Source organism: Nymphalis io, chromosome 2 (genome assembly GCF_905147045.1).
Source record: "Nymphalis io chromosome 2, ilAglIoxx1.1, whole genome shotgun sequence".
Taxonomy (NCBI): domain Eukaryota; kingdom Metazoa; phylum Arthropoda; class Insecta; order Lepidoptera; family Nymphalidae; genus Nymphalis; species Nymphalis io.
The window spans coordinates 3,629,617-3,645,745 of NC_065889.1; the positions used below are offsets into that span (position 1 = coordinate 3,629,617).

At 28.9% G+C, this 16,129-nt stretch overlaps 2 protein-coding genes across 4 annotated transcripts in view; one reads left to right on the forward strand and one right to left on the reverse strand.

The window, feature by feature from the left end:
• Positions 1-3,135: 3,135 nt before the first annotated feature.
• Positions 3,136-10,955, forward strand: LOC126777875 (leucine-rich repeat-containing protein 40). Of its 2 annotated transcripts, none has more exons than XM_050501150.1 (4): positions 3,136-3,474; positions 9,104-9,247; positions 9,461-9,628; positions 9,928-10,955. In XM_050501150.1, exons 1-4 carry the CDS (start codon positions 3,315-3,317, stop codon positions 10,092-10,094), a joined length of 639 nt encoding a protein of 212 aa, XP_050357107.1. In that variant the 5' UTR covers positions 3,136-3,314; the 3' UTR covers positions 10,095-10,955. The 2 variants fall into 2 exon arrangements, with proteins under 2 accessions (XP_050357107.1, XP_050357117.1); XM_050501160.1 differs by lacking the exon at positions 3,136-3,474 and adding an exon at positions 8,488-8,833.
• A 2,895-nt stretch (positions 10,956-13,850) lies between these two features.
• Positions 13,851-16,129, reverse strand: part of LOC126774004 (probable E3 ubiquitin-protein ligase HERC2) — a 47,028-nt gene continuing 44,749 nt past the window's right edge. For both annotated transcript variants that reach the window (XM_050495293.1, XM_050495302.1), the window contains exon 89: positions 13,851-16,088. In XM_050495293.1, the coding sequence (XP_050351250.1) occupies positions 15,905-16,088 (184 nt within the window). In that variant the 3' untranslated portion in view covers positions 13,851-15,904. The remainder of the gene's footprint in view (positions 16,089-16,129) is intronic.

The following is a 16,129-nucleotide window of genomic DNA, read 5'->3' on the forward strand; positions in this document are numbered from 1 at the left end:
GCGCATACAAGCTATTTTCCTGTATCACTGTTACAGAGCAAAGACCCTCGCGCATATTGAACTGCGTCGAATGTCCGTTTAGAGTGAGAATTGGCTCATTTCCAGTTTTTCCTGAAATAGCACAAAGGATCGACCTCAACATTTTGCGATGAAAAAACTTCTGCGAAATGTCAGCGGTCGTTTATGGCGGAAAATTTGGTGCGTCACCCTCATAAGTGTATAGCTATAATACACGCTGACTCTCACAACGTGCGTAGTCATAGTTACTACTGGCATGTGACGAATCTTGTTATAGATACTAATAATGTACCTATATGATAAAATAAGAATAAAATATACAGAGTCGACTCTTCACAATGTTTATCAACATTTAAATAATAAGTTTTTTTTTATTTCCAATGTATTAACACAGATAACATAATTTTATTTAAAATCAAATATTTCTATTATATATAATATAAATCACATATTGGTATCATTACACTTTATAATTACTTTTTATAATTGAGAACTATAATATTAATTTCGATGGATTAATTTTACAAATGTAGAGATCAGTGCAATAAAAAACATTTTGAAATGTACCATTTCAATCAAAAGGTCTATATTTCATTCCGTATAATTTAGCGTAATTTGTAATATCTGACATTCCAAGTATAAATTATCTAATGCGGAAATTTCAACATGAAGTATTCCTCTTCGCTCTGCTTTTTGCAGTGGCGAAACAATTTCGCCGCGATGTACATATTTATGTTCTTGATAAATAAACACTCGTCTCGAACTAGGTCGTAAGAGGAGGAAGCTACTTTCATAAATACGAGGTTACAAGTTCTGAAAACTTTACATTTTAATGTTACAATATATTAGTATATTTAACAGAAGTGATTTGCATTTATTTTAATTCAATGGATAACACTTTACACATAGCTATAAACTAACTTCTAGACCATAGACACTGCAAACATCGATTAATAAATACCACTATTATGGAAAAGATAATAAAAACACATCTTGCAACCCGGTAGAAACGTATAAATCAACAAGAATGTTGTATTCTATGAAATCTTAAATAAAAATTATATCTTAGTACCTAACCATAAAATTACAAGAATGCTTTAGATATAAAATGCTTAGCAATTATAAGTATATTGTAATGTTATTATTTGTAACTCTTGTGGTAATACTGAATATAAGCCTAATTAAATGTTACAATAAAAATATTAATTATTATCAAGCCAGTTTCAATAAGACTAAATGCATAGGTATTAGTTTGTAGGTCAATTTTATGGTACAAAAATAACAAATAGCGTTTCCTTGTTTACTTTCACGAAAAATAAATAGAATCAGATTTTAATCGAAGCACGGGACTCGGGTATACAGTTTTGGCATCGATTCAAGGTTGCCAAAGTTAAAATTTTGCGTCTCTGTTTGGCCAAGACATGAAAACAGTGCGTTGAACGGACGCCGGTACGACGTCAGACTTCGAACTGACGCAAATAAATAAGTTTAGATGTTAAATATGTCTAAAACAAAAGGAATACGTTTTATATATAAAGATTAAATGTATGTATTGTTTTAATAATTTGACGAGCCGGTTGGCGTGGTTGGTGGATTGCCTTGCCTTTCACGCCGAAGTTTGTGGGTTCGATTCCCACCCAGGACAGACATTTGTGTGCATGAACATGTCTGATTGTCCTGAGTCTGGGTGTAATTATCTATATAAGTATGTATTTACAAAAGAAAAGTAGTATATGTTTATATCAGTTGTCTGGTTTCCATAGCACAAGCTTTGTACAAGCTTAATTTGGGATCAGATGGCCGTGTGTGAAAAATGTCCCAGGATATTATTATTATTATATTTAACCTAGCATTTTAATCGTAACGCATGGAAATATGTTAAATTACTTCAAGTCAATATTTTTAGGAAAGCGGTCAATAGAATGGACCATAGAATGGACACGAATGGTCAAGGACCTCGATCAGAAGATACTAAACTATTAGCTCCTAGTGATAAAATTGATCTTTCATCATTCCTTTATAAATACCAAACCTAAGTACTGTATACGGATAGGGTTCTTTAATCACATTCTATGACACTTAATAAATCAAGGTCTTTAGTAATTAATTAATTACGTTTGTTTTCATATTGCTTTTGTAAGTTATTATGTTAATATGACAATTTATTTATTAGAGGTATATTTACCTACTTTTATAATATAGTGAATCATATATAAAGTGAAATTACAGCAATCAAGTTCTGCAATTATTGAGTTACAACAATGTTCGCTATGCACATGCACAGAGAACTAGGCTGGAAACTTTTATTCGAACGAGCCCGTATTCTTTCACATTGAACTCATGACGATTGCATACAATCGACAATTACGTTAATACAAAGGCCATTTTATTACTGAGGTTTTGAGATCACAATACAATCATGAACGTGACAAACAAAGGAAACTATAAATAATAACTACATATTTCGATAATATACTAGCTTATATATACTAGCCCCCAAATTTTACCTGATTATTTAAATATTAACGTTTAAGCGACATAAGCCCAAGCTTCATGAAATGATTACTTACGATGACATCGATGATTTGAAATTTACTTTCACCGTCATTACGACCACTAGGTTATTAAAATAAAAAGCAGGAAAACCACACTATCCTTTACGCTTTCATTGTTATGAAAAACTATCTAATAAATAATATAATAATAAGTAGTAACGATTCTTTACCTGTATGACAAATACTTTATTGTAATATTATTAATGCTTACGATACCTTCTACAATCAAGATAAAAGAGAAAATTAAGTAGTAATGTTTAATTTATAAATATCTGTAATTAATCGCTAGAAGTTTTATGTATCGTTACAAAGTTGTTTTGAGGATAAACGTAGGATTAAGGATTTATTTGACATTTACGCAGAAAAGGAAGAACAGTCTCCTTTGTTTATAGGGTCCGATTATTTATAAATCCCTTCTCCCATACATTTTCCACGTGCTTCCGCGAGGAAAGCGAACTTGCGTCAACTGCGCAAACAGTGGAAGGGAGATAGGCATTTGTTGTTGTTGCTATCTAGCTCACGCGCCACACTTCTTTGTTTTTGCGACGATATAAAGGCTGGACGAACGCTTCGCTCGAATTTACAAGTGTTGCCGTTCACCCAGGCGCTTTTGCGTTTCGGAGCGGTGTATAAAGAAAATATAAATACATGTTATTTCTCCCACTTGGATCTCGTCAGGCGTTTGTGACATTTTATCAGTGATCACTGAAACTGAGGAGTGCAGTGTTTTCAAGTGCAGTGATGAGGCCCCCTACAGACTACGATGGTACGACGTTGCCCGCGGAGGCGGAAGAGGGAGACCCGAGAGCACCAGCGATGATGATATGCGCGCGATTAGCTGGACGAGCTATCATCAGAGTTGTAGGCAGATGTGAGGATGCGCAAGAGAATAGTCAATTAGGTCAGTAATTCTTTGTTTGCTTACATTGTTTTGATTTTTCTGCCTTATAACCACCAAAAACTATATTATTATATAATTTTTTTCCAACCATTAATATATAATTTTTATCTAGCCTACTATAAAAAAAATACAAAAGTCATAATTAAGTAAATGATTTCGGATAAACTACAAATATATATATATATATATATATATATATTTAGTCTTACTAATTGTTATTTCTTTTATATAAAATTTATTTAAAATAAATAGTTGATTTTCCTTTTTTAATTATCTTCAACCTAACTATAAGAAATAACTCTACATTTAATTTAATGTTTTATAGAGGTATTCTTTGTTCCATTAGTATAATTAAACATACATACATATATTATATGTACTAGTATAACTACTGACATAGAGAACATATATAATCGATAATACACTCAGTTAATACTTTAAAAAAACTGTATATGACGTAGTTTGTAAAAATAAAATAAAAGACAATAACAAAAAAAAACAATAAATCGACACAAAAACATCTATTGATAAGGTTCATTAAACCATCCCAAAAACACAATTTACGATTTGCCTAATCGCTTTGTTCACCTACTTGCCTACTTGCATACGTATAAGAATATTATCTTATCTTGGCAACTACGTTGTATAAAACTCAGAATCAAATCATATACCACTAGAAAGAAACTCACCGTTATTGAACTAGGTTACGTATTGTGGGTCGAATCATTAAGCAATATCTTGTCAATGAACTGATCGTGAACGACCTTGACCCACTATCTATTATCAAACTCAGTCTAGTATACTAATCTACTAAAGATTATTAATTACATTTTTAAAATAAGAACCTGTGATTAAATCTTTCGAATATATAGTACCTCTATTTTTTAAATACAGTCAGTCATATGAGCTCTAAACCTCCGCGGAAACGAGAAATAGCTTTAGCACATTAACAGGATGTTACTACTAAACTAAACTTACTATGTTGAATAAGCTAAGATTACTTTGTTACAATAAAATGTAGTTTTTATTTTAGTTGCTTTGTTAAGATGGAGTCATCTTTTTAGACGATTTAAAAATTATCACAATCAAGATAATTTTAATAAAATTTTCTTTGCTGCGAATCCACTAATTAACCATCATTTTTATTTATCGTCATGTTAACTCGTGCTCAGTGTAGGCTTCAATGTAGAGTTGAAGATAAATGACTAGATAAATAATGAAAAACTGCTTAAAAAAAGGTTATCTGCGGTAGACATTCTAGCCTGTTTAATATATGTGAAAAAACTCATAGGAATCTTAGATGGAAGACAAATATAGCAAAATTGTTTCATGATAAAACGTCACGATTTGTTTCAATGAAACAGTCTCGATTATGTACTACAGATTTTTAAGTTTAACTAATTTAGTAAGACTTAGAAATATTGGTAACTTCCTTTTTTAGTAATATTAAAAAGGATAAAAACCTTTTAGACTTGTAAAATTAGATTACGTCCAACATAAGACCCACAAACGCAACTTATACTCTCTTTATTGAATACAAATATATTGAATATTTCAAATTTAACATTTTATTACGTGTTGTAACATTGTTACATTATTTCTTAAAATTTAGTAACATTTTTTTAATTATAACTCAACACAAAATCCGTATAACCATGCAAGTCATTAATTGTGATGTAATCAGTTTGTTTGGATCAAAATTAAAATTTTGACCCAGATTCTAGTTAAACATAACGTCTTTTATGTAAATATAATGCAAAAATACTGCCATATTTATTATTTTCTAAGTGATCTTTTAGGCTTACTTATATACATATTTACTATAAATAAAAATGATAACATAGTTATTGAAAGAATCCCTATTACCGTAATAATTAACTTATTTAATAAAGATAATTTTATTGTTAAGAATTCATTATACCTACTTAGGTTATATTATTTATGGAGAAAGAATAGACTAGTTTAAATGATTAGATACCATATTAATTCCATCGACAATTTTTAATTATTATGGTGCGGACGAAACCAACAGATTTCGTAGTAAAATAGCAAATTCAGGTCATATATTTATTTGTATCACTTTAGTAAATTGTGATAAAACTCCCCCATGAATAAACATTAGACAATGTACCGTATTTTGCGTCATAATAACTCTTAACTATATTAGTGATCGCGTAACGGCTTTCCACGAGCGGCACTTTTTATCGGATGTTTAATACGTTAAAAAACCACGAGAAAACCATGTTGAAATTGAATGAATTGGACTTTCGATTTTACATAATATTTAAGTCAAACATAAATCAATGTCATTATATAAAAATTATATATTTCATATAACACACAAAATGAATATGACCAAATTACAAATACAATTCTTTGTTTATAGGTTATATCATCATCGTCAATTAAAAAAGAATATGATGTTAGCTTAATGTTTCTCTTTAACCTACATTTCATAAAACAAATATGGCGCAAACATTTTGTAACTTTCGAGGTCGACATGACGATCTTTTTAATGTTAGCAAGTATTTCAGTCATAATTAATAATTACTTATTTTACTGTTTAAATTATAAAATTTTCTTTTATCAAATATGACTCACAATGTTTTATTATCGTATAGTAGTTATAAATTTTGTTAAAATACATAATTACTACATTAGACATTAGAGCCATACTCCGAGTTATTAGGTTAATTCCTAAAAAATACAGATATTCCTTCAGCATTGTTAAAAAAAGATATAGTTCAAAGTTAATAATACAGAAGTTTTCAGCCAACCGTAAACTTTCCTTATTTATTATATATGACATGACGTGGTGATGAAAAAAAAAATTAAATAAAAATGAAACCAAATTATTTGGCAGCTTTCGTAGACGTTCATAATCTCTATTATTAGTGTATAGAGAGTCTAGTGCGCAATAGGGCGTAAGTATGCGTGCGTTCCTTGACAGCCACGCGACCCGCCGGTCGCGAAGGTTTGCTTGCGTGTGCCTAATCACAAACCGTGGTATTCATCCTTGACTTCAGTGTGTTTTGTTTTTGATTAAAATAACAATCATATTAAAAATAACTCGTTACCTTAAAAAAATAAATTGATTGATTCAGTTATTACGTTTTAGGAACATCTTAAATCTAAGATAGCCTTATAGCATTACAGGAAATTCTTGTTAGATGATTATTGAAACGATTCAAAATGTCGCAATCCTACAACTAATTGTTATATCGAAATGGATTTACACGCTCACCTAGATTCATTAAATGTAATCTAAGCGAATAGTGTTTTTTTAGTTTTTCCTCATTCTATACAACATCCATATCAACTCCCGGAAGACAAAGCGAATGAGCACAATGAATGTTCTAACATGCGGAAGGCGCGCGTCACATGGATTTATTGCGTGTTCCATACGAATATGTCTTAGCACTTGTCTACAGTCTACACATACATACATGTGAATTGATCGATTTAGAACATCCTCGGACGAGTACACGATAACTTATAAACACGAACTCTAGCAAAGAACGTGTTGGCCTTAGTTAAACAATTTTTGCCATATATAGCCGAACTGGCAACTTGAGGTCTCTGCTCGTTAAATATACTTCCGTGTTGGATAATCGTGTATGGTATGATTCAATGAAACATAAAAAGTCTTTTCACAATTTTTATAGGCCAATAATAAGATACGGAAACGACGATACGATACGATTCCATATTTAAAATCCTACATAGTTATTAAAGTAGAAGAAGATTTGAAGGTATTAAAAAACTCATAAGAGGTAAATGACAAATATAATAAACAGTAACCTTTTAAATATTTTTATTGTTATTTACACTTTCTGGGTAATTAATACCCATAACAATTACTTAACTACTGTTTTTAGTGTTATTTTTTGCCTTAAAATAATATTCATACATGTCTTAACACATTAACCAGACATTGATTAAACATATTGTTCAATAATAATTATATCGAAATATACAGTTGTATATTATATATAGTCATAGTTTCATTCAAGTAGCAAACCCAACCCCTTTTGGGTATATAAAAACATTAAATAAAATAACATACTACCGATTCAGTTTGCTGATTTTACTGAGAAGACCCAGAAAAAACCGTGAAATACTTTATAATTATGGGTAAATTCATTATCTATATTGTTATCCCGAGTAATATGTCGAAATAAATAATACTATAAAGATACCCAAAATCGGCTCGTAGAAAAGTTAGACATCGGACTGGTTCAATACCAGTCCGATGTCTAACTTCTATTTCTAAACGCATATCCTGTGAAGCTGATTCTTCCTGTAAGGTTGATTAAAGAACATTTCAAATCTAAAGAAAATTACTAAAATCACTGCTTTATATTGAGTACGCATTTAGGTATAAAAATATTTTTTATTATATTAAGGTTGTATAATTGATAATGCATGAATTATGTCATATTTAGTCTTTTCCCTGTCAAGCTTAAAAAGTAATGAAAAATTATGTACTTTAAAATAGACCAATGGCCAAAAATGTGTCCCTGTGGAACCCATGTCACACAGTATAGCAAATGTAATAAAAAAGTAGATGAGCGAGACAAGTGACACACAGAATCAATTATCTTAATTAAATTATTTATAATAATTATATATAATATTAAATAAAAGGTAATCTGTAATCGTGATTCATGATTACACGTTTTAACCGTAATTTTTAATAATTGATCTGATTAAATTTTGCTCAATTCTGAAACATACAATACCAAAATAAAAAAAAAGAAATAGCCTTAGCTGTATAATTTCGATCTTATAAAGTTAGTATTGCATTTTTACAATTTTCTGAACCGTATTACGTTGTAATTGTAATTTTTGAAGTATTATATGGTATTCGTTATTACTTGTCAATTTCACATGTCAATCGTCAAAATAAAAAATAGTTATAAAAAAAACTATATGTGATAACTATATTATGTAAATATATTGTGAATATAAATAGCAATTAAATATCTCAGAAATAGTATATAACGTGTGTTGCAAATAATATTTCAGTATCAAAAGTACTCCTATAAAAACATACAATTAAAACATTAAATACTCGAGGTTTAGACAAGAAGGTAAAACACAAGTAACATTCGCATTTCGTAAACACTTATAAATAGAATTTCGAGACTACAAGCTCGTATCGTAAGAGTAAAGCGTTAAAAATACTCATTCGCTCGTTCCTTTTTGAATATATCTGATATTAGAATATTTAATAGGTCAAGTATCAGCAAAAAGCCATATTTTCAGTGTTCTTAATTAATATAATCATAAACAATGGCACTAGCTGTCACAAGAGTGATTTTGAGATGTGAAAATGCACAAGAAACACAGGAATTAGGTAACCTCATTTCTAAATTAATAGCAATAAGCCAAATATAAATCTACAAATACTGCTTAAAATATATTATTATTTAACAAAATAAATTTATTTAGTTATAAAGGCTTAATAAAAGTGTTTATCGTATAAGTAAAATTATCGGTACTCATTTAATGATGATGAAACTGAATTGACATACTTATGATGCCTTTTTACTCATATGATTACAAATAACAAAAAATAATGTGCACAAACTTATTTAAACTGAATCCTTTTTTTTAATTGTTACAGATCTGTCAGAATGTCAGCTAATGCAAGTACCTGATGCAGTATACCACCTCATGCGACACACGGAGCTCAAGAGCTGCGATCTCAGTGGGAATGTTATTACAAAGATTCCACCAAAGTTTACTGTTAAATTTAGTTTAATCACAGGTAAGATGATATTAAATTTATAGACATTATTTTAATAATAATTTGTGATATTAATTGCTCCTAATTCATATTTGGTATATTTTTATTGTATACACAATGTTTATATGTGAGCCACTAGATTATATGAGTTTTACCAACTTTTTAAACAAAAAATGTTTTACAGCAAATTTATTAGAAAGAAAGATATTTAATAATTTTTTTTATATTTTTCAGATCTAAACCTATCAAATAATCAAATAGCCAAACTACCGGATGAACTCTGCACATTGGCGTGTCTGCAGCGTCTGGACATCTCACACAACACATTTGTGGCTCTACCAACAATTGCCTGCCAGTGCCCAAGTCTACACACATTATTAGCACACCATAATCAAATCATAGGTGCCTAAATTTATTTATCTTTTTATTATATGAAGGTAAATTTTAAAGATATTTGTTTAGTTCATCACTGAAAAAATATGTTAATCTTATAAAAATCACATCATAGCTTATTGCATTTATTATTATAACTGCATTTATTTGTAACTTTTTCAATTAAATATTTATTAAAACTTGTTTCTCTTAGGTGAATGATAGTTTTTATTGTATTGAACTTTTTTTTTAATTTGTATTAGTTATGGCTAAAAAAGGTATTTTCTATATTTTTAACTTATTTACAATATTTTTTTTTACAATTACAGAAGTGGATGTGGACAGATTAGCAAGATCTCGAGCCCTTGAATATGTAGACCTAAGTGACAATCCTATTCCACCCCGGACATATGAGGAATTGAAGCAGTTGAGCCGACCTTCGATATCTATTTCAGAAAGAGAAAAAGAAGACTGGGAAGAAGATCTCATTATGTAAAAATTTTACTTCCTGTGTACAAGACTTACATTCATCTTAATAGATAGGCGAAGTGTAGGGACTGGTGCAATAAGGCATCAACGAGATGGGTATGATAACCTGGTCCTAACTCAACTGTGATTTAGCCTTGCGCTAAGAGAACTTTATTAAGTTTCTTAAGCATGTAGTTAAATAAGTGTAACAAAATGATGTTTAAATGATTTTCTATTTAGGATAGATTAAAAAATATAAATGTCACACTATATGCTCAAGAATTTTGTACTCAGTAAAACTATAATAAGAGAGACGACATAGACATGTATGTACATCATATTTACGATTATTCATATTTTTATATAATTTTTTTTATTAAAAATTGTGATTATTTTATATTTTGATATTAAAATAACTTTTAATAAATGTAATTAGATCAACTTTGAGTTGATCTCTTTCTTTTTATTGAATGCTAGTCGTTTATAATAATTAGATAAGTATTAATGATTTGTATTATTCTAACAATTTACTATTATATATGTTAGAGAATTTACAATATGAAAAAATTTAATCTTACTTTATTTTTAAAATAATGCATTGGTACTTAAAACCAGAGTATTGTGCTAAAATTTATTTAAAATAAAAAAAAAATGGTTGTTAAACTACCTAGCCGCAAATAGTGCTAGTTTTTGTATTTTTCAGTTACTTTTAGATATAAATTTACTTTTTCACTTATATACACTTTCAATTTTTATAAGCATTCATTAAAAATAGTGAAAAATGTATTGTTTAATGCCTTGATTATTTTTAAATTGTGGATTATTGTATTACAACAGTCCATTACACTGTTATGCACTTTACAAAAGCAATAAAAGCTTCTAATATTTTTTTTTGGTGTTTTAATGATTTCCATATTTATCGGTGGCAGGTTTGTTTAGTATTTTAATATTTTCAATAAAACTTATTAGCCTTATCAAATAGTAATACAAATAGTATTTAAAAAAAACTTTCGGTTTAGGGACATTATTCGAGATTATAATATATAAATTAGCCAATTTCATTATATATGTCACTAAAGGATCTGTATAACTCTAAATGGCTTTGTTTGATACTGCATAACAATGTACAGTAAAGTTGGGAGTTTGATTGATACCAACGCTTAAATGTCGTGAATACCCGATTCCTAAAAAAATTCTCGATAGAAAAAGATGATTGTTTTTTGATATAATAAACTTTTATGAATTATCGTACCTTAATTTGTATACAGATAGTTAGTTTTCAAAAAGTGTGCTTAATAGAGCCTATGGCACTACGTAAATTGGTACAAGAAGCCCTGCGAAGGTACAAAAGGTCGCGCGAATACGGAGTAGAAAGACGATTATTTTACGATTACTATAAAATATTTTTATATAAAAAGTTCGAATATTATCCAAAAAAAACTTAAATTTGGAAAAAATATTCTGTCAGTGTCATATATTATGATAACTCAATCGATATTTAATAGGTATTCACCTATTGTATAGATTTATCTCAATAACGTATTATAATATAATAATAATGGCAGGACCAGAAGATGACCCAAATTTAAAAGGCTTTACACGATATTTTAATAGTCAGACTAATAGGGGAAGAGCAAATGTAAGCAAATCAATTATATAGTTTTTGATCCACTAGCCTAGTTGACTGCGCTTAGTTTGTATAGCACCTTAACAATTCAGATTTTATGTTTTTATTATTTATTGTAAATATATAATAAGTAAATTAAGTTTTGTTATTGTATACATTGCAACGACACCTTTATTAAAGATGCTATAATGCGTTTACACATACAGTAATTAAGTTAAAAAATATATTTTTTGTTAGGTATTTACTTAGGCGCTTAGCTTTTTATCTGTTGCAGTCATTACTATAAGTTTACCGAATATCGACAGTTTGCCAGATCAAGTTCATAAATCTTACTATAACTATTAGCTATGATTTTAATATCGTCACTAGTCTGTAATCATTCTACACAAAACAATGAAATCTTCATTGGCCGAATTCGAATCGGTTGTAGCTTTACATTAATTTAATGTAGTTTATAAAATTAAGATTCAAAGGTTCTAGAAACTACTACCTGAATAAAATGTATTTGAATATTATTCATTCATTTGAATTAACTATTAATAAAAATGAAGAAAAATTATTTTAAATTATGATTATGAGTATCTTAATATCTGTTTTCGTTGCAAATTGTAATCAAGGGTCTGATGTCTTTAAATATATTTATTAATGATTTTTAAATTAATTATACTGAATTAATACCTTGTCTTTTTTAAATACTTATAATTTTTTTGCAGGTTTCAAAAGTAACAATGGGCAGTGTAGCATTATATTATATTTATCATAAATTTTACAAGACTAAAAAGAAGCCAAAACTTGATTAATATATATTTTACATATTAGTATTTTTTAAATTGAAATTCTTATATGTAAAAACGATTATTGGATATAAAAGATTTAGTGAAAGCAAAAAACTAAATATAAAATTACATCAGAATTAAAATAATGCTTAAAACGAAACGTATTTTCATTTTTCTGACAATCAGCCGATAGCCCGCTACGACTTGGTTTTCTTTGGAGGTTGTAATTACGTAAGGAAAGAATTTCACAGACAGGTACATTTTTATAATTTCAGACGTGCTTAATTTATTATTAGTATAACCCGAAAATTGCGGTTGTTACCTTAATAGTGTATAATTGTGTTGTTATAATTCTAGAATGGCTGGAGATTCCGTTGATGAATCCCAATTCAAGGGCTTTTCAAAATATTTTAACAGTATGACAAATCGCGGCAGGGCTAATGTAAGTAATAATATTAATATTAAAGGATATTGGGCTTTTATTATTCTTTATATTTCGTGATGTCTCTATTAGATTTTTTTTTATTAGTCCTATTAGATTTTTCCAATAAATTATTAATTCAATTTATCCTATAATACTATGTAACATAGCAGTTTCCTGTCACTTGCCCTGATAAATCAAGTTGGAGAAAATCATTGTTTATGAATTGTCAAATATTTTGTTTCAAAATTACCTGTTAATAAAAAGTTGGTATTGTATTTGAAATTCACATATCGAATTTGGGGTTGAGAAGGGTTGTTTTATATAGGGGTTGGTTGCCCCTTTCAAACGACACCCCCTCGCCCCGCGTAAAAGTGTAGTTTTTTTATATGAGTTAAAAGTTACGAACGGAACATTATTTTGCATTTACAAGTGCATGGTTAAAGTCCTAGAACAACTTATAAAATAAAATAATTGTATTCTATGATTCATTAGAGTACCCCAAATGGAGTTTTGGATTTAACTTAGTAGAAATAAAAAATATATAATTAGTTATTATTAACAAGGAATTATTATAAAACAACAATAAATTTTTATTAAATAAAATAATCATATTCTAGGACTTTAAAAATGTACATAAAAACACAAAATATTATTCTGGTAACTTCAAACTCATAAAAAATAATGCATCTCTGCGGGGTGTCGTTTGAAAGGGGCAACCAACCCTTATAGCAAACAACCCTTATCATGCCCAAATTTGAGATGCGATTTTCAAATGCCAATCCAAAAAGTTTCCAAAAGCAAAAGAACTTCAATGTAGTTGTAATATGTAAGCTAATTCATTGCACTGTGACTTAATAAATGTTTTCTTTTTCAGACGGCAAAGGCTACATATGCCTTCTTTGGTGTAGTTATATTATATTTCACACTCAAGCCAAAATCAAAAGCAAAGTAAAAATAAATTACACTTTGGTTTCCTGTTTAATTTAAGTTAAGCTTTGGTTCCATCAGAAGAATTTTTAATAATTTAGTGCAAGTAATAAATCATGTAAAATGTAATAGTTTTTTATTTTATTTATTTATTAGGCTTAGTCAAATAAAAGTGCTTCTTTCATAAATAATACTTTTATTTAAATTAATAGGTATAGATAATAAAGTAGCATAAAACATAATATTTGCAGATCCTCTACTGTAAGTCTTAATGAGGCTTGATTGTACAATGTTTTTTTATGAACATAATCATTTGAGTCATTTTTTTATATTATTAATAAACTACAGTTGTGATTTGTATAATGATTTGTGCTTACTGAGAATTTGATGTAAAAATTATGATGCTAAATGGAAGCTCTAGCACCAACCTATTTGGATACTCAAAACACTATAGTTACACAAAGGAAATATCAAATATGTGTTTAAAACAAGTCATTAATATTGTTGAAAAGCATATTTTAAGCTGATAATACTGCAAGTAATAAAAAATATTAATAATATGATTAAAAATATCAAGCCCATTTCTAACCATGACTAGCTTAGTTTGCTCTACAAAATGCACCATCCTTAATAATTCCTAACTATCAATACTCCCATACAGTCTCTCATCTTCGAATATTATCAATTGTTAAACCATTAACCATTAAAAATAAACTTGTTGGTTGTTAACTATTTAAAATAAACTTGTCGTTGTTTTGTTTGATATTTCTTCAACAATCAATTTTCCATCATCACATTATCAAAAGCTCTGACATATAAAATTCCTTAATGAATACATTAATTTATAAAGAGGTTTTGGGAAAAAACCTATATAATTTATCATTCAGCTTTCCATGTGTCACCAAACACAATTGAAAAGACTAATTTTTCATAACTTTTATAAAAAAAAGCTAAAAGAGATGTAGAGGAAAAAATTTTTGTGATTAGAAAATGCATACTTATAAAATTATATATTTGATAACAGGTTTATTAAAATAGATTCCACTATTTATTTATAATTAAAACAAGACAGGATAAAAATATAAAGCTTAATGAGATTGTAATTTTAGGATAGAAGGGAAAGATCAGACATTACTTTGTCTTTGTTGATACTAATTAAATAAGAAAGCGTATACTAGAATCATAAGGCTACTTCAGTGTCACTCAACTCAAACATCAATTTTCTTATATTTTATGGATGGAATGCTTATATAAGAAAAAGCATGATTACTCGTCTAACTTTTACACATTTGTCATATACTCCCAAGAACATTACAAAATGAGACATCACCATTTAACATTTCATTGTGTGTAAGCAAAGTCTACATAATGTTTTATTAATGGTAAATACTAGTAATGTACATGTACAGTTCATCATAAAAATAATTGGTAAAAATCAATAATATGACTAATATTTGTCATTTACTGCATCATATTCTTAAATCTATTATAAATATCATTTTTTTTAATGAGTATTTAAAACTTTTTTGATACAATAGTAATATTTTTAACAAAGAAAAGTTTTAAATAAGCTTAAAAAAGCACAAGCCATTCTATATGTGTATAAATTTCAAATATACTTAAGTGCAAAGTATCATTACTACCATAATGCTAAATTGATCTTTATAATAAGGGAAATTAGTTAAAATGTTGCAGTATATTAAATCGTTTGAACAGTTTTCTATATTTAGATCTAAGAATTATTTTGTTAAAAATTTTGACGTTTTCTTAAAATATATTCGTTCAAATATTTTCCAGTCAACTTACAAAAAGACTGCCAACAAATATTTTCGCTGGCAGCCTCTGAGCGTCAAATTGTTCGTTATTTTATTACGTTTAAGTTTTTTCCATTGGATTAGGTCTTGTTTGTTGAAACGGTCGCGTCACGTAACTTTGCCACTCTGAAACCAGGCGTTTGGTAAAGCAGCGCAGGTCGTTTAAAAATGTCGAAAATAAAAATTTTGTATAAATACTACGATTATTAAAATAATTAATTATTTTAAGAAAAGCAAAGTTACGTGACGTTGTGTTCGTTACGTAAGTGGCTAGAGCCACATGGGCGCACTGGTGAGCGTGTAGATCATGAGGGGGCGCGCGGCGGCGGGGGCGGGGACGGGCGCGCCGTCGCCCTCGGAGTCGGACTCCTCGGACGACACGCGCTCGGCCGCGCTCAGCGCCACGCGCGCGTACTCGTCCGTGTCGATACTCTTGCAGAAGTGGATGGCGTACCTTCGAGGGAATTCAGTTCATAGTTATATTGAGTAATCCTC

What these genes read in the sequence shown, in the direction of transcription:
- LOC126777875 (XM_050501150.1), top strand. Translation starts at nt 3,315, where the DNA reads ATGAGGCCCCCTACAGACTACGATGGTACGACGTTGCCCGCGGAGGCG. An exon ending in GCAAGAGAATAGTCAATTAG is followed by an intron (nt 3,475 to 9,103) that starts GTCAGTAATTCT and finishes TAATTGTTACAG; the next exon opens with ATCTGTCAGAATGTCAGCTA. An exon ending in TAAATTTAGTTTAATCACAG is followed by an intron (nt 9,248 to 9,460) that starts GTAAGATGATAT and finishes TATATTTTTCAG; the next exon opens with ATCTAAACCTATCAAATAAT.